General features: G+C 60.1%; 1 protein-coding gene across 8 annotated transcripts; it reads left to right on the top strand.

Annotated features, from left to right (window-relative positions):
* Positions 1-488: 488 nt before the first annotated feature.
* Positions 489-26,921, top strand: WIZ (WIZ zinc finger). 8 transcript variants are annotated; one of them, XM_030303040.1, is made up of 13 exons: positions 489-577; positions 1,976-2,239; positions 7,176-7,248; positions 9,075-11,212; positions 12,411-12,734; positions 17,164-17,334; positions 18,241-18,744; positions 19,817-20,215; positions 20,805-21,356; positions 22,465-22,992; positions 23,195-23,614; positions 23,895-24,090; positions 25,119-26,921. In XM_030303040.1, exons 2-13 carry the CDS (start codon positions 2,035-2,037, stop codon positions 25,276-25,278), a joined length of 5,670 nt encoding a protein of 1,889 aa, XP_030158900.1. In that variant the 5' UTR covers positions 489-577; positions 1,976-2,034; the 3' UTR covers positions 25,279-26,921. The 8 variants fall into 8 exon arrangements, with proteins under 8 accessions (XP_030158900.1, XP_030158909.1, XP_030158914.1 ...); XM_030303049.1 differs by lacking the exon at positions 17,164-17,334; XM_030303054.1 differs by lacking the exon at positions 19,817-20,215.

The raw sequence follows: 26,921 nt of genomic DNA, 5'->3' as shown, positions 1-26,921 counted from the left end.
AGGTAGCTGACTGGGGGCAAGGGACTGAAGGATAAGGATTGGCTGGGTGGAGTTCTCAGTGACCTATAAATGACTCATGGGGGAACTTCTCTGCCCCCTCCTCACTCTTCTGCTGCTATTAGCAGGCCTAGCATTGGAAGAACCAGTAGGGTGATGAGAAGCTATTGGGGGCAGGGGGACAAGTGTGTTGTCATGGAAACAGACCCTCTCCCTGGACTCTCAGGCCGTGCGGGCCCTTTAAGTGTGACCCGCCTGGCCACTCCCAACATGGCGGCGCGCCCGCTGACCGCCCCCCCCCCCCGGGCGGCACGGGGGGGGGGGGGAGGGGGGGCCTGGACCTCCCCATCATGGCGGCGCGGCGGGGCTGTCGCGCTGAGGTCACGGCGGCGCGCCGGGGGGGCGGGGCGGCGGGGGGAGCGATTTAAAGGGACAATGTCCCCCGAGCGGTGGAGGCGGCGGCGGCTGCGGAGGCCGCGGCACCGGCACCGGGAGCGGCAGCGGCGGTAGCGGCAGCGACGGCCGCACCGAGGAGGGAAGCTTCGAACCCCGGCGCCTGGCCGGCGGCGCCGCCTCCCCGGTGAGGCCCGGCCCGGCCTGGGGAGCCCGCGGGCGGGGCGGAGCCGGAGCGGGGAGGGGGAGGCCAGGGCCGGGCCGGGACAGGCGGGACCCCCCGGGGCGGGGGGCGGGGGCGGGGCCTGCAGGGGCGGGGCCTGGTCGGGGGCGGGGCCGTTCCGGTGGGGGGAGGAGCGGGGGTCTTGGGGCAGGTGTCCCCCCCCCCACCTCGGCGCGTCCCACGGGGTCTCCCGCCCCGAAGTGCACGGGCGGAGGGAGCGTCTCCCGGACCCTGACCCAACGAGGGGTGCGCTGGCGCGGCGCCGCCCCCACCCCTGCGACCCCCGGGGGGCGTCCAGGCGGGAGGCCCCTTCCCACGCTGCCAAAGTGCTCCGAAGTTGCGGTCCCGCCTGTTCCCCGCGGGCAGTGCCCACCCGGTGGGCACCCGCAGGTGCTTCCTCTGGGCCTGGGCAGGGACCCCCGCCACGACTGCCAGGCCACGGACTGGCCCCCTGGGAGCCCCCAGGCCCCCGAGGGCAGCGCCTGCAGCCAGGCCTGGAGCCCGGGCCCCGCCCCGGTTGCCTGGGCCCGGCCTCCCCACCATCTCCCTGGGGAGGGCGCCTCATTCCTGCCCTTCACTTTCCGCCGTTACCTTGAAGGTATTTATAGGTGGAGAGGACAGCACCCACCCCCTCACACACTCGGCCTCCCCAGGGTCCGCATTTCTGGACCAGGAGCCCCATCCGTCGTTTTTGTCCGCAGACTAGAGAAATCTTGGGAGGGTGGGATGAAGAAGCCCAGGCTGGGTATGCATGAGGGAGTGTTGGGGAGAAGAGAAGGGGTTAATGCTGGGGTCACTTAAGGCTGTGGGTGAGGGTGAAGGGTTAATGCTGGAGAACCCTAAGGTCCTTCGAGGATAGGGGTCAGAGTGTGGGAAAAGTGCAGAGGTAATGATGGGAGCACTTGAGATAATGTATAGGATCAGGGTGTAGAAGTGGCTGGGATCCATGCTAAAGCAGGGACAGAGGATCTGCATGTACATGGAAGTGAGGGCACAATTGGGGAAAGTGCAGTAGAGCATGAGTGAGAGGAGGCATCTGGGAGAAGTGATAGGATGAATGCTGGAAGAAAACAAGGTCCATGAATTTGCATGTGTAAAAAATGGGGTAAACTGAGGCAGCACAGTGCAGGAGCTGTGTAAAGAGGAGTTACCCATGGGGAGACTGAGTCATACGGAAGATAGGGGCCATCTGGGTTACAATGCATATGGACAGGGCCTCAGCACCATTTACTTAGCTCTCCTGGGCTGGGAGGGAAACTGAGGCACTGAGTAGCAAGGGTGAGGACTGGAACTTCGAGGTAGGAGAAACTAAGGCAGCATCCCTTTCTCACCTCTCCTGAGCACCTGTCTCTCTGCCCCCAGACTTACAATGCCTTGCTGAGCCAGACCAGCAATTGAGTGGAGCCAGGCAGACAGCATCCATGGATGGGCCCCTGGCAGGCGGCCTGGCCGCCCCAGATCGTCCTCGTGGCCCCGAGAGACTGCCCGGCCCAGCACCGAGGGAAGACATCGAAGGTGGGGCCGAGGCTGCTGAGGGGGAAGGTGGCATCTTCCGGTCCACCCATTACCTGCCTGTCACCAAGGAGGGACCCCGAGACATTCTGGATGGCAGAAGTGGCATTTCTGGTAAGAGAGTGGGCCCTGCGGCCCTGGGGGAGCATCCAGCCTGGTCCCTGAGGTTCAGAGAGGGCTAGGTCACCCAGCCCAGCAGGGGTTGGGATGGGATTCTGATTCTGCTTGGGTCCGGAGCCTTCTCTTTGTGCTCTGCTTATTTTCCCATTTTATGGTTGTGAAAACAGACCTGATGAATGCCCTCCCCCCACAGGGGGTGGCAAGGAGCTGGGGCTTGAACTCGGGTCGGCCTGGTTCCCTCTTCTGAGCTCGTTAATTGGATACAAGTGCACAGCTTAGCACCCTGAGCAGCCCACTTGTTCCCCAGGTGTACCCCAGTCCCATCAGTCTGTTCCAGCTCCCTCTTGCTACACTGTCGGTGAGTCCTGCTCCTGAGCCACAGGTTAAAACAGCTTGTGCCCTCTAGTGGCCGGGGAGAGACTGGCTAGTCAGGGACACCAGCTACCCCTTTGTGCCTCAGTTTACCCAGCAGAAGGGGGTCTCATACTGTCCCCACCTCCAGATTTGTTATTCATTCATTAAATACTCAGCAACTACTATGGTGTCAGGATGTTTTCTAGGTGCTGGGGATACAGCCATGAACAAAAGAGGCAAAACTCCCTTCCTACAAGAGGCCTGACATCCTAGAGACAGGCAATAAGCAACTATATAAATGACGTGAGGGCAGGTAGTAACAGGTGCCGTAAAGGTTTTACATAGAGTGCTAGGATCATGCCCAGAGGACCTGGGAAACCTCCCTGAGTGGGTGGAATTTGAATGGAGCATTGAAAGAATGGTGGCAAGGACAAGCCAGGTGGGGGAAACAGCAGGCGCAAAGGTCCTGTGGTGAGGTGGAGCCTGGTGTGTTCAAGGACCAGGCAGGAGCAGCAGAGTGATGGGGGCAGTGCAGGCTGATGCACCAGATGTCTCCCTTCATCTCCTTGGCCTGCCCTACAGGCCTTGGTTTCCAGGAACCTCCGGGTACCTTATTAGGAGTTTCCTACATGCCAAGCCCTTTATGTGATCATCTCATGTCATTCTTAAAAGATTCCTGTGGGGTAGCCTCAATTATTATCATCCCATGTTCGAGATGGGGAGTCTTAGACCCTGAGGGGTTAAATTAGTTGCCCATGATCCCACAGCTGGCAGTAACCTGGCTTGACAGCCCTGGTCTTTAACCACCACGCTGTGTCAAGGCATCCTGGACCTGCCCCCAGCTCACCCTTAGCAATACTCATGATATTCAGATATTTACCGAGCACCTTCTTGGGGCCACACACATACAGCATCCTCACACTCATGAACCCTGCCATCTGGCTGGGAGACAAACCAGCTACCAGGTGTTATGACATAGTTGCTGTGGCTACAGTGGGTGAGGCCCAGCCTGGGGGCCATCCAGGAGCCCTGGATGAGGAACAGACAGGCAGGGGCCATCTAGGCATCAGGCTCCACATATGCAATGGCATGGAAGTAACGGGTAGCTACTGAAGGTGTTACACAGCAGGGGACAGGGTGAGACTGAGGGCAGAGTATCAGTGCTCAGGGAACCTTAGCAATCCCCTCCTCTAGATCACTCATAACCAAGGCCCAGACAGAAGGAGAGCCATGTTCCACGGCATGTAACTGGCCAGGGCAGGCCTGAGACCTTGATTTTATGAGAGCTCCGGGGAAACAGGGTCTGGGGTCCCAGAATCCTCTCTGCTTCTGAGGAGCTGGTCAGTTCTCTACCTGGCAGAAGCCCCAGGTCTGGCAAGAGAGGGGGAAGGTAAGTAGGTAGGTGCGTCCTCCCTCCCTCCAGGGAATCAGCCAGGCTCCAGTGCATGTCCCTGGAGAGGAGGGGGATGTGGCTGCCAAAGGGGGCCAGGCCCACCCTAAATGATGTCCTTGAGTGGATGGGGGCTTGGGGCAGGGGTGGCTTGACTTGGTTGGGGGGGGCGGGTCACAGCCTGGAGGTTAGATGAGGGCCTGGGCTTGGGATGCAGCGCCTCCCCTGCTGTCCTCTCAGCCTGCTCGACCCCCCTTCCTGGCTTGGGCACCTGCCCTAGGAGTCTTGTGATGTCTATAAATAGGAACAGCCTCTGGGGCTGCTGTTCCACCCTGAAGCCTGGGCCTTCCCTCACCCTGCCCCTGCCCTTGGAGCCCCCCAAAGGTACCCCTGGAGTGGCTACTTCCAAACTTCTCTGTCTGCACACGGATGCGTCCACTGCCTTCTCTGTCCTCCATTATGCCTATTGACTTGGAGCCCCCACAGCGTCCTTGCAGCCCCCGCCTGATGTTTGGCCTCTCTCTCCTCGGCCTCCTGGGTGCAGCCAAGGCTCAGGGGGCTGAGATGGTCCACAAGGATTGATGGGAGTCTGGTGCGTGCCTGGCATTGGGACCGGGGGCCAGGGAATGAACGACATACTATTTCTGCCCTTGTGTGGGGCCCCAGGCTGGGGAGGAAATCAGAGCATGGAGTGAGCTCTGGGTCCAGCCTCCAGCTTCCAACCTGGGATACCTCCAAGCCAACCCCGACCCCCGTCCCAGGCACCCTCACAGCCCTTCCTTCCTCCCACCGCCGCCTCTCCGGATGGAGCATGTACTGTGTGATCTCCTTGGCATCCGTCGCTGGCCCTGCAAGATGGGTGCTGGCTGTTCCCTTTATACAGAGGAGGAAACAGGTGGGAAAGGTGTGCCCTTCAGTCACCACTGGGCCTTGAACTTGGATCTGTCTGCCTCCAAAGTCTAGATTCATGGTCACTCTGCCAAGCTGCCTGGCTTGGGGTTCAAGCTGCAAATGGACACCCTTCTCATTTTCCTTCTCTCATTTTCAAACCCTCTTGGGGACCCCCAAGATAGCAGGAGTCCATGAGGGCCCCTTGGCTTGGCCACTGCCAAGGGCTGCATCTGGGCACCTCGTCCGACCTGTAGGGACTTCTGGATCCCCTCTGGCCATGGAGGCCTCTGGGCAAGCCCCCCAGCTCCCAGGTGTCTTGGACACGGGGCCCTGCTTGGCCTGCTTCCTCCAAAATGCTGCCACTAAAAATAGGAGCCTCGCTGGAGCTGCTCAAAGAGGCCAACACAGCCCCCTGGCTCATGGAATCCTTAGACAACGCCAATCACAGAATCAACGAATCTGGGACGCCCAGAATCTCCAGAGCTGGGGTCCCAGAATCTCAGAAGCAGGATGCCCGCACCCTCAGACCTGCACCTCTAGGCTGTGCGGGGGCTTGGTGCCACTGAATTGCTTGCCTTCCCCTGAGTAGCTCACATTTATGACTCCTGTGTTCTCAAGAGACCCCATTTTTTGAGATCTCTGTCCCTTGGCTGGTCCAGGCCTTGCTTTCCCAACCCTCACACCTTCAACATGCACCTCATCCTTCCGCCCTGACACTGGCCCCTGCAGTCGAGTGTAACCCTGGTCTGGCCCTGCTCCCCATCCGTCTACTCTAGGGGTCCTCAAATGGGGGCGGTTCTGCCTGCAAGGGGCCTTTTGCAATGTCTGTAGACATTTTTGGTTGTCGTGATGGCAGGGCCAGGGGCTGGGGGCCGGGGGGGGTGGGGGTGGGTGGTGCTCCTGGCACCCAGGGGGGAGAGGCCAGGGATGCCGCTCAGTGTCCTACACCTCACAGAGAATCATCCGACCCTACACGCGGATAGTGCTGAAGTTGAGAAACTGCTCTAGAAATGCAAATTTACGTACCCCCATCACCACCCTCCCCTTCCAGAGGCCATGTGACAGTCACGGCCCTTCTCTCAGGCTCAGCAGAAAGACCCTCAGCCAGTGACCACAACTTTCTGATTCCCCACATCATCCCTGATGGCACTTTTAATTCTTTGGCTCCTGTCAGCTCTCAATTTCCTGGGCAAATTGAACCGTGGGGGATCAGACAAAGAGCTAGCCCTGGACCATCCTCCAATTGAAGTTAATCCAGCAATTGCATCTGTCAGGCTCTGGACGGGGCACAAGTTCCCCCCGTGTGTTAACCTTGGCCCAGGCAATTGGCCTGCACCCCAACTGGCACGTTCACCCATGTCAGGCGAGTGCAGCGGGCAGAGGAGGCACAGGCCAGGATTCCTGTGGTCGCTCCAGGCGTTGGCTCCACAGGCGGATAATGGAGAGTTGGCTCTATCTGTGTAAGGGGTCCCAGGAGGGGATTTGATTCTAGGACTGAGGCCTGGAAGGGGGCCTGGGAGGCAGGGATAGGCCCTTTGCAGCTCGGGCTTAGGGCTCCTCACTCATCAACTGGCAAGTATTGGTTGCACACTTGCTGTGTGCCAGGCACTAGGATGCGGCAGTGAAGGAGGCTGAAAAAGTCCCTGCCCTCAGGGGGAGCTTACCTGTTTGCAGGGACTCGGGGAAAGCAGTCATCCATAGTGGAACAAGGCAATTTCAGAGAGTTCAAAGAAATGAAACAGGAGACAAGAGAGAAAGTCATAGGGGCTCACTTTGGTCAGTGGCCAGGGAAGGACTCTCCAGACAGAAGAAATAGCCAATGCAAAGGCCCTGGGGCCAGAAAGGGTTGGGTGAGCTTGAAGCATCAAGAGGAGTCAGGACAGAGTGAGTGAAGGTCAAAGACAGGGAGCTGAGGCTGGAGAGACCTGCTGTGGAGGCCCGACCTCTCAGGGCTTTGCAGGTAGTGGTTGGGAATCTGGCTTTTATTATAGGTATGATGAGAGGTCAGGTGAGTTTTAACCAGGGTGTGATTTTTAAAAATCACCCTGGTTGCTGGGTGGGGGCAAAGAGAGGCGGGTTAAAGGCAGGACACCCCGTGGGTGACCCAAGAGACTCTTCCAAAGAAACCCCTTTCAAGGCTCAGGAGTGCAGAGGCCAAAGGCCTCTCAGGGGAGAGGGGTGGGGAGCCGGCTAGGCCCTTCCGAGGTGCCCGGCAGGGCTCCCGGAGCTGGGGTGTTGTGAAGGACCCCGGCCAGGGGGACCCCAGCCCCTCAGGGTCTCCCCTCTCTGTTGCAGACGGGCAGCCCCATCCCGGCCTCAGCGAAGCCCTCCCCCGTGCCACCTCCGCCACCCATCGGATCAGCAGCTGGTGAGTGCCACGCTGGCCCTGACGTCAGGGAGGGCAGGGGGGCAAGCAGGATGTGCCTAGGCCCAAAAGAAGCCCCCTGGGGAGTGAGAAGGGGAAAGGAGGGAATCAGGAGGCCAGGCAGGAGGAGGTGGCTCCCGGCAGACAAGCCCCTGGGCGTGTGCAGGGGGTGGGGAAGACTGGGATGAACACAGACAGTCAACTCTCATTATGCCTGCCAGGAGCAGGGCCAGAGGGACAGGAGCCTGAAGGTTAGACCCTTGGAGTCCTGTCTCTGCCAGGTGGCCCTTAGCCTGATGCCAGGCCTCTCTAAGCCTCAGTTTCCCCATCTGCAAAATAGAGTCCCTAAGATGCATCTCACAAGCTGGCCTTGAGGACCCAAGGGAGGTGGGACAGGAGCAGGAAGTGACAGCAGTGGTGACAGCAGGGACCCTGTATTAAGTCTTGGTGGGTGCTAATATGCAAATAATAGTTGTACCGGGTTAAATGATAGCTTTGGCACAGGTTTACCCCACTGAATCTTTGCCATGGCCCTGGGGGGATGGTCCTGTTAGTATCACATGTCACCGATGGGGCTGAGAGAGGTGACCCCCTGCTTTCCGCTCAGCCTCTTGGTGGAGCCATGTGTTCACCTGTTTGGTGGACACGATCGATAGCCCCTCTTGGAGGCAGGGTCCTGAAAATGAAGGGAGATTTATCAGGGACAGTGATAAGAAGAACCCATGTTGGCTGTGGGCTCACCAGGAGCCAGGCATCTGGTGAAGCGAAGCATTCCCCCCAGCACTGAGCTGTGTCCTCCTCTCCTTACACTTCACGGGGTCAAGGCCCCCATTTGAAGGATTGTAGCTGTGATTGTTTACAACAAATTTTTTTTTTTTAACATTTATTCATTTTTGAGAGACAGAGAGAGATGGAGCGTGAGTGGGGGAGGGGCAGAGAGAGAGGGAGAAACAGAATCCGAAGCAGGCTCCAGGCTCCAGGCTCTGAGCTGTCAGCACAGAGTCTGACACGGGGCTCGAACCCACCAACTGCAAGATCATGACCTGAGCCAAAGTCGGGTGCTTAACCAACCAAGCCACCCAGGCACCCCACAGCTGTGATTATTTAAATGAGCACATACCTCATGTAAACTTTCCTTTGATTATGGATACGAGAAAGCTCCTTAGGTGCTGCATAAGGACACAGAGGCTCCTGGTTTTTGGGACTCGTCCCCATTTGTAGGATTGGAAAACTGAGGCCCGGTGAGGTTGCTTCGCCTTCCCCTTTCCCCCAAAGAAGGCCAGGGTCCTTGGGGCTAGAGGCTGAGCAGGATCCTTCCACCATTCCTGACTCCACCCTTCCTAGAAGGGAGCTGCAGGGGAAAAGTGCATTCCCTTGAGTTGTTTACGCCACAGAGTTGCACCAAATTTGCTGGAGAGGTGAGACTAGATGAACTAAATCACCCCAGTTTGGGGGCACAGATCAGAGCCTTGGGCCCTCCTGGGGGACAGATGAGAGTTGACTGTGCCACCAGACTTGAGGACATGCCTTGTGACCCTGGTGTGACCCCTGATAGACCCTGTACACTCTCCCACCATGCAATGGGGCTGGGCTATATAGACAGGTGCAGCCTGGGAGCTGGATGTGTTTTCTGGTCTAACAGCTCTGGATGCGCCACCCGCACTCCCCATACCTCCCCACCCTCACCTCCATGTTCCCGGCCCCTCTGAGGTTGCCCTTGGGCTGGGTCTCTGGGGCTTGTCTCAGAGCCTACGAGGATCCCCTCCCCTGCCCAAGGAAGGGAGACTGAGTCCCATGGCTAACCTGTCCCAATTGGCACTTCCTTGCAGTTGCTGGGATGGAGGCAGCCTGGACTTCCAGCCGGGCTCCCCACCACCCCACCTCCTGGGCCACTTCCCTGGCCCCCCTGATGGCCAGGGGACCTGGGAGCACCCCCTGGTCCAGGAAGCCAGGGAGGGCCTCACATCTGAGCAGAGGTTCGAGGACTCGGTCATTGTGAGAACCATGAAACCCCACATTGAGCTCGAGGGCTCTAGAAGGTTCTTGCACCATCAGGGTGAACCGAAGCTCTTGGAGAAGGCCCCCCGGGGCCACCCCAGGTTCGACTGGCTCCGGGACACAGATGAGCAGGCCCCACCCCAGGATGCAGGGCTGCACCGGGACCTGCCACCCCAGCCCCTGCCCCTCACCTCCTTCAGGACGGTGCTCGTGCCAGTAGAAGATAGCGCTAAGTCATTGGATGTGACGGTGGTGGACACTAGGGAGCACCTGGCAGACCTTGAAGGGCTGGCCCAGCCATCCGACTGGGGCCTGCCCAGGTCAGCCTCGGAGGTGGCCACGCAGACCTGGACAGTGAACTCGGAGGCGTCCGTGGAGCGGCTGCAGCCGCTGCTGGCCCCGGTCCGGACGGGGCCCTACCTGTGCGAGCTGCTGGAGGAGGTGGCCAAGGGTGTGGCCAGCCCAGATGAGGACGAGGACGAGGAGCCGGCCGTGTTCCCGTGCATCGAGTGCAGCATCTACTTTAAGCAGAAGGAGCACCTTCTGGAGCACATGAGCCAGCACCGCCGAGCCCCGGGCCAGGAGCCCCCCGCCGACTTGGCCCCGCTGGCCTGTGGAGAGTGTGGCTGGGCCTTTGCGGACCCCAGCGCCCTGGAGCAGCACCGCCAGCTGCACCAGGCCTCCCGGGAGAAGATCATTGAAGAGATCCAGAAACTGAAGCAGGTCCCGGGCGATGAGGGCCGGGAGGCACGGCTGCAGTGCCCCAAGTGCATCTTTGGCACCAATTCCTCCAAGGCCTTTGTGCAGCATGCCAAGCTGCACGTGCGTGAGCTCCCGGGCCAGCCCGCCAGGGAGCCCTTCGGGGGCGGCAGCGGGGCCGGCAGCCCGGGCCCTGATGCCACCGCCCTCGCCTATCGACCCTACCGAGGCTCCTCGGGGCTCAGTGGCTGCGTTTTCTGTGGCTTCCCCGCACCCAGCGAGAGCCTGCTCAGGGAGCACATGAGGCTCGCGCATGCCCACCCCCACTGGGAGGAGGATGCCGAGGCTTTTGAGGAGGACCCTGCCAGCCAGCCGGGCACCAGCCAGGAGGCATATGCCCGCTTCCCTGATGCTGCCGAGGACTACTTTGGCAAAGCTGAGCCGCTCTTGGCCCCCACGTGGCAGGAGAACCCTGCTGGATATGACCCCAGCCTGGCCTTTGGCCCAGGCTGCCAGCAGCTAGGCATGAGGGATTTCCCACTGTCAAAGCCACTTCTGCGCGGCTCAGATCAGAGGCCCCTGGGAAGGCCAGCCTTCCCCTCACCTCTCGCATCTGCCCCCTACTCCTTACATCCCGGTAGAAACAAGAACGTGGTCCACCCGCAGGGGCTCCCAGGCCAGCTGGGGGACCGGAGACACCCTTGGAGCGAAGAGGAGGAGGAAGACATACCGCTGGCCTCGGAAATGGACTTTTCCCCTGAAAATGGGGTCTTTCCACCCCTAGCTTCCCCTGGCCTCATCCCACAGCTGGCCCTGGACCTGAAGCGGACTTTCCGAAAAGCTCTGAGGGCAGCTGAGGCCTCTCGGGCACAGCGGCAGCAGCTCCGAGGGATGGTGCCCGTTGTGCTGGTGGCAAAGCTGGGGCCACAGGTCATGGCTGCAGCAACCCGGGTGCCCCCACGGCTGCAGCCCGAGGAGCTGGGGCTGGGGGGCACTCACCCCCTGGACTTCTTGCTCCTGGACGCGCCACTGGGCAGCCCGCTGGGGCTGGACGCACTCTTGGATGGGGACCCGGCGGTGGCACTGAAGCATGAGGAGCGGAAGTGCCCCTACTGCCCGGATCGCTTCCACAACGGTATCGGCTTGGCCAACCACGTCCGGGGCCACCTGAACCGTGTGGGCGTCAGCTACAATGTGCGGCATTTCATCTCTGCCGAGGAGGTGAAGGCCATTGAGCGCAGGTTCTCCTTCCAGAAGAAGAAGAAAAAAGGTAGGGCGGCTTCGCTCTGGCACCCACCTCCCTCCGAGGCCCGCGAGACGTGCAGCTGGGCAGCTGAGCTCTGAACCGAGCAACCCTCACTCTAAGTCCTCCCATAGCGCCAAGCAGGGGGAAGTCAGGGCCTCCCCTTCTGGAAGACTGGGAGCCACGGCAAAGGCCACTGCATCGGTGGAGGTGTGGGGACGCCCCGATGCCCTGGCCCTTCCAGCAGCTGGAGGAAGGAGTATGGGCAGAGGAGGCAGCCCCAGGCAGGGAATTTCACTAATGTCTTCACTCAGCGAATATTTATTGAGAGAGGCCCCCTCTGTTCCGGGCATTTGGGGGCACAGCAGGGAAGGAAATAGCAGTCCCTGCTCTCTTGGAGTTCCCAGCCCAGTAATAGGAGTGTGGGACCTGGCCGGCCTCAGAAACCCCAAGGCAGCCTGTGAGCTATGCAGATTCCCAGGACCAGGGTTCTGATTCTGGAGATCTGTCTCCAACAGGATTGCCCTGGGTGCTTCTGACGCTGGCGAACGTGGATCCCACTTGGGGGAGGTGCTGGTGTGGTGTTTGAGAGCGTGTGTGCGCACGCGTGCATGTGTGCGCGTACACTGGGGGTCAGGGTCAGGGGGCAGGCAGCCACAAAACCAGGCAGTTATGGTGGTGAGTGACCAGGGCTGTGATGGGGAAAGCCAGGGGCTGGGGAAGCTGAGAGGAGGTCCCTGACTCTGCCTGGGGCTGTTGCGGGGGGGGGGGGGCGGGCAAGCAGACTCCCAGGGGAGGGGATCCCATCCATTTGGCCATTTCTTCATTCAACAAAGATTTAACTGACAGCACTGGAGTGACAGTGAGCAAAAATAGGCATGTACTGTAGACACCAGAAGGCTCTTAATCGAACGTTCACCCAAAAGATTGCAAATCCACAACTAGAGAAGTTTCTGAGGGTGGAGCCCCTGATGCGAGAGCTAAGTAGGGGGAAATCTGGAAGGCCAGGCACATAAGGCTTCTTGGAGCAGGAGTTGCGGGAGGATGTGTGAGCTCACACAGGCAGGAGTGTGAATGGGAAAGGGAGGTGTCCTGGGTCAGGGATGGCACTGGCTGTGTAATCTGTGGAGGGTGGAGGGTGGAGGGTGAGAACCCCTGGGAACGGGGATGGCTGGGGCCAGAGAGTCACCCCTCCAGGCAGCCCATGTCCTCTCTCCCTCCACAGTGGCTAACTTCGACCCAGGCACCTTCAGCCTGATGCGCTGTGACTTCTGTGGGGCTGGCTTCGACACCCGGGCCGGCCTCTCCAGCCATGCCCGGGCCCACCTGCGTGACTTTGGCATCACTAACTGGGAGCTCACCGTGTCACCCATCAACATCCTGCAAGAGCTGCTGGCCACCTCAGCTGCTGAGCGGCCCCCCAGCCCCCTGGGCTGCGAGCCTGGGGGGTCGCCTAGCGGCTTCCTGACCTCCCGCCGGCCCCGCTTACCTCTTGCAGTGCCCTTTCCACCCACCTGGGCTGAGGACCCTGGGCCAGCCTACGGAGATGGTAAGGGGAGAGGGTGCAGAGGGGGTTGGGGCCCTGACCCTCCTCAGGGGCCCAGAGAGATGGGGGGTAGGAGGGGGTCAGCCACTCTGCTTTCCTGGGAGGGTTTCAAGTCACTTTTCAAAGTATGTTGACAACTGTCCTCACAACTGCCCTGCCATGTAGGGGTTATTTCTCTTTTATTCAGGGGCTGGGCCAGGGCTGCTTCTGGATCCAGTTAGTCCCTGCCCTGCCTGACAGTGACTTTAATGCATGCTTATTCAGCTCTTACTAGGAACCAGATAGGTTCTAAGCACTTTACAAACACAAACTTATTTATATCCTGACAACAACGATATAAGGCTGGTGTTATTATAATCCCCATTTTACAGATAAGGAAACTGAGGCACAACGAAATTCATTAATTTGCCCAGGGACACACAGAAGTGGCAGAGCTGGGATTTGAAACCCTAGACAAGTCAGGCTCTACCATTCTTGGTCTTTTTTTTTTTTTAAAAAAAAATATTTTTTTTAACGTTTTTATTTATTTTTGGGACAGAGAGAGACAGAGCATGAACGGGGGAGGGGCAGAGAGAGAGGGAGACACAGAATCGGAACAGGCTCCAGGCTCTGCCCAGAGCCTGACACGGGGCTCGAACTCACGGACCGAGAGATCGTGACCTGGCTGAAGTTGGACACCTAACCGACTGTGCCACCCAGGCGCCCCTACCATTCTTGGTCTTAAAAATGTCTTCTATCTAGAGCAGTGCTTTCCGATAGAACTTTCTGAGATGGACAGGTTCTCTAGATACGTGTTCTATAGGCCACCACTGGCCACCTATGGCTGTTGAGCACTTGAAATGTGGCTAGTGCAAGGTTAGTTGCAATTCGCTCAGACAACTGCAGATCTAGAGTCCACTTTCTAGATTTTCGTTGGTGCCTACTTTGTCCGGCAGCATTTATAACCCCTCCCGTAACTTGAGTGCTTGTGTATACTAAAGTTTCATCGTATTTATGCCTCAAAACAATTCAGTGCAGCTAAGGATTGTTGTGTTCTGGTTTTATGGAGAAAGAGACTGTGGGTCCTCTGCTTTGCCACACAGCCACAAAGCAACAGAGTGAGATTTCTGAACCATGTTCAGTGGTCTCTCCAGGGGAGGATGGCTTGGGAAATCCAGAAGTAATATTTTGGTGAAGGAGCCTGGGAATGGGCACCACTGAGGGGGCAGAAAGGTGAAGGGCCCAGCCTTGCAAAGGCTGACTTTGTGGGAGCCCTTACTGAATCTCGAAGCAGAAAACTGGGCAGTGAGGAATAGGTGGGCTCTGGGGAATGCAGGAGGTCCCTGAACAGGGGAAACTGTCCAGGGGCTGCTTGGGGCTGAGTTTCCTTCTGTTTCTCCTACCTGCAGCTGCCAGGGTCCTACCTAGATCTGTACTCTGACCTCCACTAGACTCATCTGTAAGCCCCCTTACTGGCGAAGGAGACCTGAGGGTCTGCAAAGTGGAGGGTGGCACTATCAAAGCCCCTCTCCTCCTTGGATAAGGAGACTAAGGCACAGAAAGGGCATAGTGGTTGGTGGAGGTCACAGTTTCGAAAGAGACTGTAGGGATGTGACCTCAGGCTTCTTGCCTCTGCTGAAGGCTGTCCCCAGGCATTCAGCTCACACACCTGGCTAGGTTTGTGGTTTCTCAGGGGTGGCTGAGAAGTGGAGCTGGCTCTGAGGTTGACTGGAAGGCACAGGAGGTAGTTTGTAAGTTCCAGCCCTGCTGCCTTCTTTTTCTGTCACTCGGGTAGAGGCCTGAATGTCAGGCTCACACTCCTTACTTGGTACTTGGGTCAGGCCACCCAGGGATGGTAGCATGTGCTCAGCAGTCAGGTTCAGCTTTGGTCAACTTGTTTCTACGAGAAGACCAATGTGCCAGCCCCTAGTTATGTGCTGATGGATCCGGCCAAGCCATTGGGGTGCCAGGATTCAGTCTGGTACTGCCCTAGCCTTGTCCGTAGGAGGGGAGGCCCTGATCAGTCTTCCAGTTAACACCTGGTGAGCAGGAGGGCTGTTAATGAGTGATTCAGAAGATCCTGGAAGTCTTGCCTTGAGGAAGGATGCCCAAGATTAAGGCTAGGTCCTGGCACCCGCCCTGCCCTGCACAGTTGTTCTTAGAAGCATCTCCCACCTAAGTGAGCCGTAGGGGGCGGGTGCCAGGTTGGGGGCGGGACAACGGTCAGATTCTGGCCCCACCCAGCTGTCAGGGACCAGCTAGAGGCGATCGGTTTGGTGTTGGGGAGAAGCAGGTTGTGCCTGGAATGAGGTGCCGGCGGTCGTGTGGGGAGTTCCGTAGGATTGCGGGACGGCGCCGGAGGGTATGGGGCGGGGACATTTGGATACCAGGATGATGTGGTGGGATCCTCGTAGTTGGGATCAGGTGTCTTCCAGGATCTCCGACACGGAGGGCAGTCTTCCAGGATAGGGAAAGGATCAGGGTCCCGGCGCAGTTTCTAGCTCCAGGCGTCGGGGCTCCAGGAGCCTGAATGCTGTTAAGGCAAATGCTCGTGGCCCGAGGATTCCCATTCTAGCCTTAGGAATGTCCAGGGTTGGGGAAGAGTGTCCCAGCCCGTCCAGGCCAGGGGGTGCAGTTGGCAGCCGCGCCGAGCGCGGCTTGTGTGCTTCCGCGAGCCGGTGTGCAGGCGGCTCCCTGAGGGTCCGGCCCCATCCCCCCCGCTGGCCCGCTGGGCCCGGGACAAGTGTTTCGCTCGCGGCGCTCGGCGCTCGGCCGGCCACACTGGGTGCGCCCCGAGGGGCGGGGCGGAACGGAGCGGGCTCGGCGGAGGCGCTCGGCGCTCGGCTGCTCCCGCCTGGGGCGGCCGCCCCGCGTGCGCCGGAGCCAAGATGGCCGCCTCCACCGCCCAGTGCCGAGTGACAAAAGCGGAGAGCAAGGCGGCGGCGGGGCCGCGCGCGGGGGGCGCCCGGGAGCGCGCGCCCGCTGGGGCGCCCCCGCCCAGCCCCCCGAGCCCGGGCCCCGCGGCCCTCCCCGCGCCGCCGCCGCCGCCCCCGCCCCCGCCGCCGCCGCCGCCGCCGCGGGACGGGCCCAAGGCCGAGCCGGAGCCGGGGCCCGGGCCGGCGCCCGCGCCGGGTAAGAGCCCGCGCCGGGGAGGGTACGGGGAGGGCAAAGTCGGCGTTCCGCCCGCCCCCTGCCGCCGCCCCCGATGCCCGCCTTCCAGTCTGCGGGACTCCCCCTCCCCCCCCAGGCCCTCCGGTCGCGCGGGCCCCGGGCCTCCTGTCGGAGCTCGCAGTGTCCCGGGCTTCAGAAACACTCTCCGCCGCCGCTCCGTGGGACCCTCGCCCCGTCTGACAGATGTCCTCTGACCCCCTTGGAGCCCCGGGAGCGCCCCTTGCCTCAGTCTCGGTCCCTCTGGCGCGGAAACCCACTCCAAGTCACTTCAGACACGGTCCCTACACTATCTGACAGACGCGCCCACTCCACCCGGCGACTCTGACAAAGTCCTCGGTGTCCCGTACCCCGGTGGCCTCCCCTGCCTGCCTTCTCCTTGCTTCCGTAGGACTCAGACTGAGCAGGGGACCTGCGTGGCTTCCTGCTCAGAGCACTGAACGACTTCAAAGCCCCATCTGACACACAGTTCCTTCATCCTCAGAGCTGTCTCCATGCCCTGAACGCTAAACCTGGGGCTCAGCGGGCCACTCGGGCCCCTTTCTCTGAAAAACTAGACCACGAAAGCATACCTTCCACTCTGTCTTCTCATACACAGCTCATTCAGGGAAGCTTCCTGGCCGGCCGGACGTCCCGGAAACTTCCCACAAAGTTCTGTGATTCCCACTTTTCCTGTCCGTGTTCAGATCCCTGCTGGTGGAGGCTCCCCGTTCTCACCTTCCCCCACTTAGGCCTCAGCTTGTGATAAGTAGACTACTTCCGAGCCCTGAGTTGTCTCGGCAGCCCCAGCTGTCTTGTCTGGTGCAGATTCCCAAGTCCTGGGAGCCTCCTCTGGAGGAGCCTCCTTCCTGTCCTTGGCTTCTCACCTCTGTGTTGCTTCTCTGGCCTCTGACCCTGGCCTTCTCTTACTGGATTCCCTTCTGACTGCCACCTACCTGCCCCCAAGACTGACATGCTCCCCCGCACACGTTCTGCCCAGAGAGATTTGTTGTCAGATCTCCTAGGACGGGAGTCTCTGCTTACACTGTGTTGCCCAACCAGTCTGTGTGCCGGTGCGTGGAAGCTGCTCCTAGTCCCTGCTGTCAGTGGGCAGCCTTGACATCCCTGGGTCTTACTGGTGCTGGGGGTTATGGATGGAGCCCCTGTTTTCATGGGGTGAGTCGCCTCCCAGGGTGAGAGCAGCTGCCGAGGATGAGGAAGAAGGCTCCATGCCGCCACTCTCAGTGTTACGGGGGTAGACAGCTCGCATCCAGCCTGGGCTGAGCCTGTCTTCCTAACCTCACAGGCTTGGGTTCTGAGGAAAACACAATGGTGGCCATGGACTTGGGCTCCCCCCCGCTCCCCAAGAAGAGCCTGCCTGTCCCTGGGCCCTTGGAGCAGGTGGCCAATCGGCTGAGCAGCAAAGTGGCTGCAGAGGTTCCTCATGGCAGCAAGCAGGAACTGCCAGATCTCAAGGGTGAGTGGCCCAGGTGGCAAGGTGGGGGTGCTGGTCAGGCTGGTCACGCTCATAGGGAACTCTCGGGTCTGGGGGTTAGTGCAGGGTCAACAGCTTTCTCTTCGCTTCAAGACACTGAGGAGAGATCCAGCTGTCTTCTCTCGAGCTTCTGTTGCCCTGGGCATGCATGGCCTTGAGCTGTACCCTCACTGGGCGAGGGAGGGACATCCAAGGAAAGAGCATGGTTTTCATGAGCTCACACTCAGACCCAGTTCATTTGCTGACTTTGGCCCTGGTTAGCTGTGTGATCTTTTGCATGGTATTTTCTCATCTGTGTGTTGACATTCAGATCATTATTGAGTGGTAACAGGCACTGTGCCGGACCCCAGGGATGTGTGAGGAGCAGAACAGACCTGGCGCCTGTCCTTGGAGTCATTGAAGTTGGGGAGCAGGGAGGCAGAGAAGGAGACAGGAAGGGATAAGGAAGGGCTCTGCAGAAGAGGGTGCAGGGCACCACAGGGACTGTGGCTGGGGTCTCCAACCCAGTGTCTGGGGCATGAGTTGAGCTGCAGAGGCTGGCTGGGACAGCTCTGGAAACCGTGTAGCTGGCAGGTCAGCAATTGTGTGAACACCTGTTGCCAGGACACCCTGGTATGTTGGATATCTGAAAGGTGTTCCATTGGCTGGACCACGGAGGGCTCTGTCTCCTGCTGTGTGCCCTTGGGCACAACTCTTCCCTCTCTGAGACTCAGTTTCCTTATTTGCAAACTGGACAGGCTGATTCCTGCCTTATTAGGGTCATTTTAAGGATCAGGGAGGCTTGCGGGGAACCTGGGTGAGTGGGGTCCTTGGTGGGGGGGAGAAGGGGGAGGGCAGGGCTCAAGGGGCCTCACAGCCAGCTCTCGTGGCCTTCATCTCGCCCTCCAGCCCAGAGCCTGACCACCTGCGAGGTCTGCGGTGCCTGCTTTGAGACACGCAAGGGCCTGTCCAGCCACGCGCGCTCCCACCTGCGGCAGCTGGGGGTGGCCGAATCGGAGAGCAGCGGTGCCCCCATTGACCTCCTCTACGAGCTCGTGAAACAAAAGGGCCTGCCTGACACACCCCTTGGGTTGCCCCCAGGCCTGTCCAAGAAGTCCAACTCACCGAAGGAGGTGGTAGCTGGGGCTCCCCGGCCTGGCCTGCTTGCCCTGGCCAAACCCTTGGATGCTCCTGCTGTCAACAAGGCCATCAAGTCACCACCTGGCTTCTCCACCAAAGGCTTGGCCCACCCACCCAACTCCCCACTCCTCAAGAAGGCACCACTGGCCCTGGCGGGCTCCCCTACGCCCAAGAATCCTGAGGACAAGAGCCCCCAGCTGTCCCTGAGCCCCCGGCCAGCCTCCCCAAAGGCACAGTGGCCCCAGTCTGAGGACGAAGGGCCCCTGAACCTCAGTGAGTGCGGGTCCTGGGAGCTGAGGGAGGTCCTGGCACCGGGAGGGCTGCAGAGCCCAGGGTGGGGACAATGGGGACTGCAGCTCCTACGTCCTGGGTCCATTGGGTCAGAATTTTGGTCAGAGCACTGTGTCTCCTGTTGGGCTGGCCATGCAGCATATTATCATCTGCCTCCCACTTTACTTTGCTGTTCCTCCCCCTGGAGGCCTGACTGTGGCTGCTGAGCCTGTCAGGGTCACCCTTGCCACTCAGGGACACTCTTGACCTCCTCTGAGCCTGAGGGTTGGGGCAGTGAAAGCAACCAGAACTCCTGTGGGCCTGGCTTCCCAAGAGGGGGATCTTGGGTCCTATAGGCAGGCAAGTGGTCCTGTAGTTGGTCCTGTCTTCACATCTTCCTGGCTGTCATGTGCAAAGGCACCTCAACTGTGCCCATAGGTGGAGCCACACCTCCTGGGCTACCTGTGGGCTTGGCAAAGTAGGGTTTGGGAAGCCCCACCCTCACCCCGACCCCCACCCCCACCCCAGGTGCAGTGAGCAGGTTTAGCGTGATGTCCCTTAGGAAGTCAGGCCTTCCCACACATTGGTGTTTGAGTCTGAGGGTGAGCCCAGGGTCTAGCCCCCTGCCCAACAGGGCACCCCAGTTGGCACCTCATGTTCTGATGAAGCTGCTTCCATTGTCTGCTGTGCTTTCAGGAGCAAGGCCCTGAGCAGGTCTGCCCTTTGCTGTATGATGCTTGGCAGCTGGGTGGGGCCCCTGCTTTGCACCCATACAGCTCCCAAAGCTGGGGTCCCAGGGAAGAGGGCCTGGGAGCATCAGATTGTACCACTGGAATTTGGCCACGCCTCTCCACCCCATGTTCTTAAGCTCTCCACACTCACCTTGATGCCAAAGGGCTAGGCAGGGAACAGGACTTTCTGTTTCCCAAAACCTCTTAAAATAAATCTGCGGCACAAGTCTTGGACCCCGAATGGCCTGGGCAGCCTTGAATCACACCAGGTCTTCTTGCCTCAGTCCCCCAGGGCCGGCCAAGGTGGCGGCCGTGAACCCCCCCCCTGTGTTTTGTCTCCGCAGCTTTAGATAGTGACGGGGGCAGAGAGCTGGACTGCCAGCTGTGCGGTGCCTGGTTTGAGACCCGCAAGGGCCTGTCCAGCCACGCCCGCGCCCACCTGCGCCACCTGGGCGTCAGCGACCCGGACGCCAAGGGATCCCCCATAGACGTGCTCCACGGGCTCATCAGGAGGGACGGCGTCCAGATCCGCCTCCCACCCGGGCGCGGCACCCTGGCCCAGCTGGGGCGGCCTCCTCCCACCTCTGCGGCCCTCTCCTTGCTCCCCCCCCCACCGCCGGCCAAGAAGGCCAAGCTGAAGGCCGCGGGTACGGCCAGCCCCTGGGGGAAGCAGGACCTCTCGGCCGCCGCAGCCGCCGGCATTTTCTGGGCCTCTGATGTGGAGCCGTCTCCTCTCAACCTCTGTAGGTTCTCGCTTCAGCCGCTCCCTCCTCCCTGCGGGCCCTGGAGCCCCTCCCGGGGGGGTCGCAGCCCCCTCCCTACTCCTTTCCTGCTGGGGCAGGGAGTAGACAGGGGCCCTTGGCAGTGGGCTGGTTCTGCCCAGAGATCTTGCTGGCAGTTGGCTGCTAGGCCTTTTCTCCTGGCCTTTGACCTCCGTGCCTGTGACCTTCCCTGAGAATGAAGGCCAAGGGTGGGGTGCTACCTTTTGGTGTGGAAAGTGCCCGTGGTTGCCCCTGGTCTGGATGGCATTTGGCACTTAGGCTGCTACTTCCTGCCCTCTTGCCCCCTGTCCTTGTTGGGACCCGCAGAGCCGTGGAGTCTTAGTTCCATCCTTCTCTGCCAGGACCGAGGGCCCATGCGCTCTCTGGAGCCTCCCCTCGCTCCTGCTGAGGGTCTGGCCCCCACCCCGCTCAGTTCCCTCGCTTGCACCTGCCCTCCACCACCACCCCAGCCTGTGGGCGTGCTGCTGCCCATGCCCAGCCGACCAGGAGACCCACAGGCGACGATGCTGATGGTGCCCACGATGCTAATTACTCCTTTCTCCTGCTGCAGCCTCGGGCCCAGAGCCAGCTCGAGACATCCGCTGTGAGTTCTGCGGTGAGTTCTTCGAGAACCGCAAGGGCCTGTCGAGTCACGCACGCTCCCACCTGCGGCAGATGGGCGTGACCGAGTGGTATGTCAACGGCTCGCCCATTGACACACTACGGGAGATCCTCAAGAGACGGACCCAGTCCCGGCCTGGTGGCCCCCCTAACCCACCAGGGCCCAGCCCAAAAGCCCTGGCCAAGGTGATGGGCAGCGGAGGTCCTGGCAGCTCGCTGGAAGCCCGCAGCCCTGCAGACCTTCACCTCTCACCCCTGGCCAAGAAGTTGCCACCGCCACCAGGCAGCCCCCTAGGCCACTCACCTACTGCCTCTCCTCCTCCCACGGCCCGGAAGATGTTCCCAGGCCTGGCCGCACCCTCCCTGCCCAAGAAGCTGAAGCCTGAACAAATGCGGGTGGAGATCAAACGGGAGATGCTGCCAGGGGCCCTTCATGGGGAGCCTCACCCATCCGAGGGTCCCTGGGCGGCACCGCGGGAAGACATGGCCCCCCTGAACCTGTGTAAGTGTGACCCCGGGGCAGGGCAGTGAAAACAGGTAGAGGGGTCTCCCCGGGCCCCCTCCCCACCCTCATCCCAGCACTTCATGGGTACCCAAAGCGCCCACGGTAGAAATAGAAGGGAGGATACACAGGTCTGGAGGACAAGGGGTTAGCTGTGCATTCTTGCTGTGCAGATCCCAGCTGAGCTGCTTCTTGATGCTCTTTCATCCACTCTGGGGAGGCAGAATTGTGCCATTCGATGATGGCAAAAAGATTTTTATCTCTGGGGCCATCTTTAGTTGATTGGTAGTGTCTGCCAACCAGATTCCTGGGGAGAAAGATGACAGGGGTCAGTTCGTGATGTCTTCCACCGGCAGGAGTCTAGGCACTCTGAGTGGGCATCTGAACGGTCTTTCTGACATTCCTGGTTGCTAAGTGCTTGACATTTGGAGTCAGGTTCAAGTTAAGCACTCAGCAGTCTAGCAATATGTGACCTTGGGCAAGTGTCTTCTTTCTGGAAATGAAGATAAGCATGGTCCAAGCTCTGTATAGTTCCAAAGTGGTATAAAGCACCCAGCACGGTGCCTGGTATGTATATAGTAGTCATACTGTGCATGTCACCGTGTTCTTTCTGCTCCAGTTGGCGGAGTCGTGTACTGAGCAGGTGAGGATGGCCCAGGCCTCTCTCTCTTAGTGCTTCTGTGCATTTCATTACCAGCTGTGTGCCATGTGCTTTGAACTGCTCCCTCAAGGTGGAAGTTTCCATCTGCATTTTGCAAAGGAGGAAACTGAGGCTCAGAGGGGAAGTGGTTTGCCCAGCGTAGCCCAGTGTAACATTAAGGGGGTCACAGCTAAGCTGGCCTCTGAGCCCAGGATCAACGAAGCGCTTGCTCTCACTGCTTCATGATGTCACAGGGGATCATCTTGTAGCCAGCTAGGATTTGAGGTGACAGAGCAGGCAGAAGGGCTGGATGTACACAGGGGCCCCTAGAAGTGGATGAGGGAGTGGGTCATTTGGGTCTGGGGCTGTATGGACGGGACAGTTAACACTAGCCTTGAGCTTGGAGGCTTCCCGCCGCAGCCGCCCCCTCCTTCTCCTCCCCTTCCCCCCACCCTGGACCCCCTGCAGCGTCCCGGGCAGAGCCTGTACGTGACATCCGCTGTGAGTTCTGCGGTGAGTTCTTCGAGAACCGCAAGGGCCTGTCGAGCCATGCGCGCTCCCACCTGCGGCAGATGGGCGTGACCGAGTGGTCTGTCAACGGCTCGCCCATCGACACGCTGCGGGAGATCCTCAAGAAGAAGTCCAAACCGTGCCTCATCAAGAAAGAGCCGCCCGCTGGAGACCTGGCCCCCGCCTTGGCTGAGGACGGGCCCCCCACGGCTGCTCCAGGGCCTGTGCAGGCCCCCCTGCCGCTGGCACCAATGGCTGGCCGCCCAGGCAAACCAGGAGCTGGGCCGGCCCAAGTTCCTCGAGAGCTCAGCTTAGCGCCCATCACCGGTGCCAAGGCCACAGCCACTGGCTACCTGGGCTCAGTGGCAGCCAAGCGGCCCCTGCAGGAGGACCGCCTCCTCCCAGCAGAGGTCAAGGCCAAGACCTACATCCAGACTGAACTGCCCTTCAAGGCAAAGACCCTCCACGAGAAGACTTCCCATTCCTGTAAGCAGCCAGTGGCAGGGTCCTGGGAGGGCACCTGCGGGGGCCCACAGGGCCCAGCAGTGCTGTGCACACACTGACCCCTGGCAGGGGCCCATGGCGAGGCCCCGGTGGGAGGTGGGACTGACTCCTGACCTGGGCAGGGCCTTCTGGGCACTCTGGTTGCCTTTGGGCTGGGGCTCAGCAGCACCCCCTCTGCCTGCAGCCACCGAGGCCTGCTGTGAGCTGTGTGGCCTTTACTTCGAAAACCGCAAGGCCCTGGCCAGCCACGCGCGGGCGCACCTGCGGCAGTTTGGCGTGACCGAGTGGTGTGTAAATGGCTCACCCATTGAGACACTGAGCGAGTGGATCAAGCACCGGCCCCAGAAGGTGGGGGCCTACCGCAGCTACATCCAGGGCGGCCGCCCATTCACCAAGAAGTTCCGCAGTGCTGGCCATGGCCGCGACAGTGACAAGCGGCCGCCCCTAGGGCTGGCACCCGGGGGCCTGGCTGTGGTGGGCCGCAGTGCTGGGGGTGAGCCAGGGCCTGAGGCTGGACGGGCAGCTGACAGTGGTGAGCGGCCTCTGGCAGCCAGCCCGCCGGGCACTGTGAAGGCTGAGGAGCACCAGCGGCAGAACATCAACAGTGAGTGCTGGTGGGAGGGGGTTTTGAGGGCGAGGGACACCTGCCCTTAGTCACTTCCCCAGTTGCTCACCCGTTCACCCATCTGGCCACCATCCCAACTCTTCCCCCCTCCCCACTCCTCCCCCAGGCCCAGGCAGCATCTAGTGACCAACTGTCCTGTCCTGTCCTACAGTTCCCCACAGCCTTCACACCATGCTTGTTGAAGGCAGGAACCTGCCTTCCCGGGGCTCTTGCCCTCTGGCTCATGTCTTGTCCCTCCCCGTACCTTTCCCTGCCTCAGAATTTGAGCGCCGACAAGCCCGCCCTCCAGATGCCTCTGCGGTCCGGGGGGGTGAAGAGGCCAATGATCTACAGCAGAAGCTGGAGGAGGTGCGGCAACCCCCACCCCGGGTCCGGCCGGTCCCCTCCCTGGTACCCCGGCCCCCCCAGACATCACTGGTCAAGTTTGTTGGCAACATCTACACCCTTAAGTGCAGGTACGTGGCCCCCTGGGGCAGCGGGGGAGAAAGACCACCCACCTGGGGCTTAGTCACCCAGAACCTCTGAACAGCACAGGGGTTGGTGGCAGTCAGGAGATGTAGCTTTAAGGACTGCCTCAGAGCATGGCTGGACCCAGGCTAAGGGATTCTTAACAGAGAGCGTCACCTCAGAGCATTAGGCTGGGTCCCTGAGGTTTGTAGCCAACGAGACCTGGTTTCCAGAACTGGCTCTGACACCTAATCAGCATAGTGGCCTTGGGCAAGGGCTTCCTGCTCCAAACCTCAATGCTCCCATGTATATAATGGGGTTGACAACAGACCTACCTAATAGATTTGTCATGAAGTTTAAACAGTTGAGTATTTATGAAACACGTGAACTATGCCTGCCACATGGTAAGCACTCGACAAGTGCTTGTCTGATTAAGACAGATGAAGGTCTTAGTTCATTTTTATCAAAGTCCAGGCATCCATCAGAAGCCAGGAAACTGGGTCTGACACTTAAGGTGGCCTCAGGCCACATAGGCCAAGTCAGAAGTAAGATTCGAACCCAAGTCTATGGCATCACAGGCTCAGGTCCTGGGCCCCTGTTCTGAGAGGCCTCCCATGGGACCTCAGGCATAAGGAATTGGGGAGGTGGGTGCCCGAGCAGGGTGGGTGTGAGTTAGTGCCTGACCCCCTTTCCCCAGCTGCCATCCTTCTGTCTTGGGGCCTGGCAGGGCAGGGTCTGCTGCTCTGGGGTCTCTGTCCTCTCAGCTCATGTGTTTCAGTCAGACGGCAGAGGGACCATGGAAGCCCAATGGCCCTTTCCCAGCATCAGAGCCAGCAGACCTCCCTGAGCGTAGGGATGATGAGGGTCTGTAGGGGACCCTGCCATCATCCAGGGGTGGGTAGAGGAAGCCGTCCGTGAAGGGCCCCTTCCCTGAAGCCCTGGGCCTGCACCGTGCACAGCGAGCTGTGGCGGGTGTGCCTGATGCCCGGGCACGTGGGCTGGGCTGCACTTCGGCCTCCCCTCTGTTCCCCCACAGGTTCTGTGACGTGGAGTTCCAGGGGCCCCTCTCCATCCAGGAGGAGTGGGTGCGGCACTTACAGCGGCACATCCTGGAGATGAATTTCTCCAAAGCGGACCCCCCACCCGAGGAACCCCGGGCCCCGCAGGCACAGACAGCGGCGGCGGAGGCGCCCTGACACAGAAGCATTCCAAATTCCCTCTCGTGCCACCTCTGTCTTCTCTTTCTCCTCCGTCTGTTCCACCCTGTCCTCCCTCTTTCTTTTCCGTTTCCAAAGGAGCAAGCCAAAACCTCAAACCGGCACCCCTTGGGGGCCGGGCACACTACAGCCGGGGCGCCAGGAGCCAGCTAGTGGCCCTTCCCCCAGCCCGAGGGCTCTGGGGCCACACACAGCGCATCTTCCTTCAGCCCACGCCCACCTGGTCCAGCAGGGGCAGAGGCCAGGTCTCTTGTGGTGGCAGCTGATCTGGTCAAGGGGAGGAAGGCCAGCGCTCCCCCGCATCTGGCAGCCAGGCGGGGCTATGTTCGCCATCCGTGGCCATTTGCAAAGACCCCAAAGACCCCTGCCCTGGTTCCCTCTTGCCCCTGTGAATATCCTCTCACACACGCACACGCAGACACAGACACAGACACACACATACATACATGCACGCACACACAGGCACATGTGCACGCACGCACGCACCTCGTGAGACCCAGGATTTGCCCTAGCCCCCCAGATCCTGAGTCAAACGACCACATCATGCCACGGTGCTTGCTCAGGGGAAGGCACGCTCCCTCTGAGGGCCTGCTGGGGCCTGGGAGCCCCCCACTGAGCCCATGATGCCACGGAAATCCTTGTTGGCCGCCCCCCACCCCCCCAGAGGGGCCTTCCCAGCCTGGAAGAGCTCAGAGCTGACAGCTGCCTCCTGCCATGTCAAGGCCCCCCAGAGCCTTGGGGGGCTCTGGGGCCCAGGAGGGGGTGGGGATGGGACTCTCCTCCCCCACCCCCACTCCCCTCCTCCTTTTCACTGTTGCTTTCTATGTATAGCTCCCTAGACCTTTCACTTTTTTAAAAACGCGTTTTGTGTAGAGAATAAGGAACGTGGATCTTTTTATTTTGCAATCCTGGGCCGGCTAGAGACCGGGAGCTGATTGATCTTTTAACTTTTTTCAGTGGCCACATTTTGGTTATCGATGTACCTAGAAGTATGTAAATTAGATTAAATTTCTCTTCTGGAAACACCCCGGGGCAGGCGGCCAGCGTGTGTTTTTCTGTCAAGTGGACAGGCTGGCATCGTCTGGCAGCCGGGGCTGGGATCGAGCCACCTCCCCCTAGAGCTCCCGGAGGCCCTGGGTTTTCCTGTTGGCCGCCAAGCTGACCAGACCCAGCTGGGGATGAGCCCAGGTTCCCAGCTGTTGGCCCTCAGTGGCATGGTTGGTGAGGGGCTCTGGCCGGCTGGCTGGCTGGCTGGCTGGCTGGCAAAGCGACTCCTGTGAGCAGAGGAGAGGAACCAAGGCTCTGGGCAGCTGGTCTAGGAAGGGAGCCAGGATGGAGAGAAGCAATGAAGCTGGAGGGCCCTCCGAGGGCAGGAGCGGTCCAGTGAGGGCGTGGGGGACCTGCCAGGGGAGGGAGAAGCCCACAGTTGCTGGCAGCCTTCAGAGAGCTGGGACCAGCCTGCCTTCAAGACATGTGACTTGCCTGGAGACACATGCACCCTGAACCCGAATCACACGAGGGGAGAAGGGAGCTGCTGGCTCCTTCGTGATGTTATTTATTTTCTCGCTCTGCAAATGTTTATTGAACATTTCTGAGATTTTAAGAGATTTTGTTGGCTGCTC

The sequence above is a fragment of the Lynx canadensis genome, chromosome A2 (assembly GCF_007474595.2).
Source record: "Lynx canadensis isolate LIC74 chromosome A2, mLynCan4.pri.v2, whole genome shotgun sequence".
Classification (NCBI taxonomy): domain Eukaryota; kingdom Metazoa; phylum Chordata; class Mammalia; order Carnivora; family Felidae; genus Lynx; species Lynx canadensis.
Note: the sequence above shows the minus strand (reverse complement) of the source record. Positions and strands in the feature narration are given on the sequence as shown.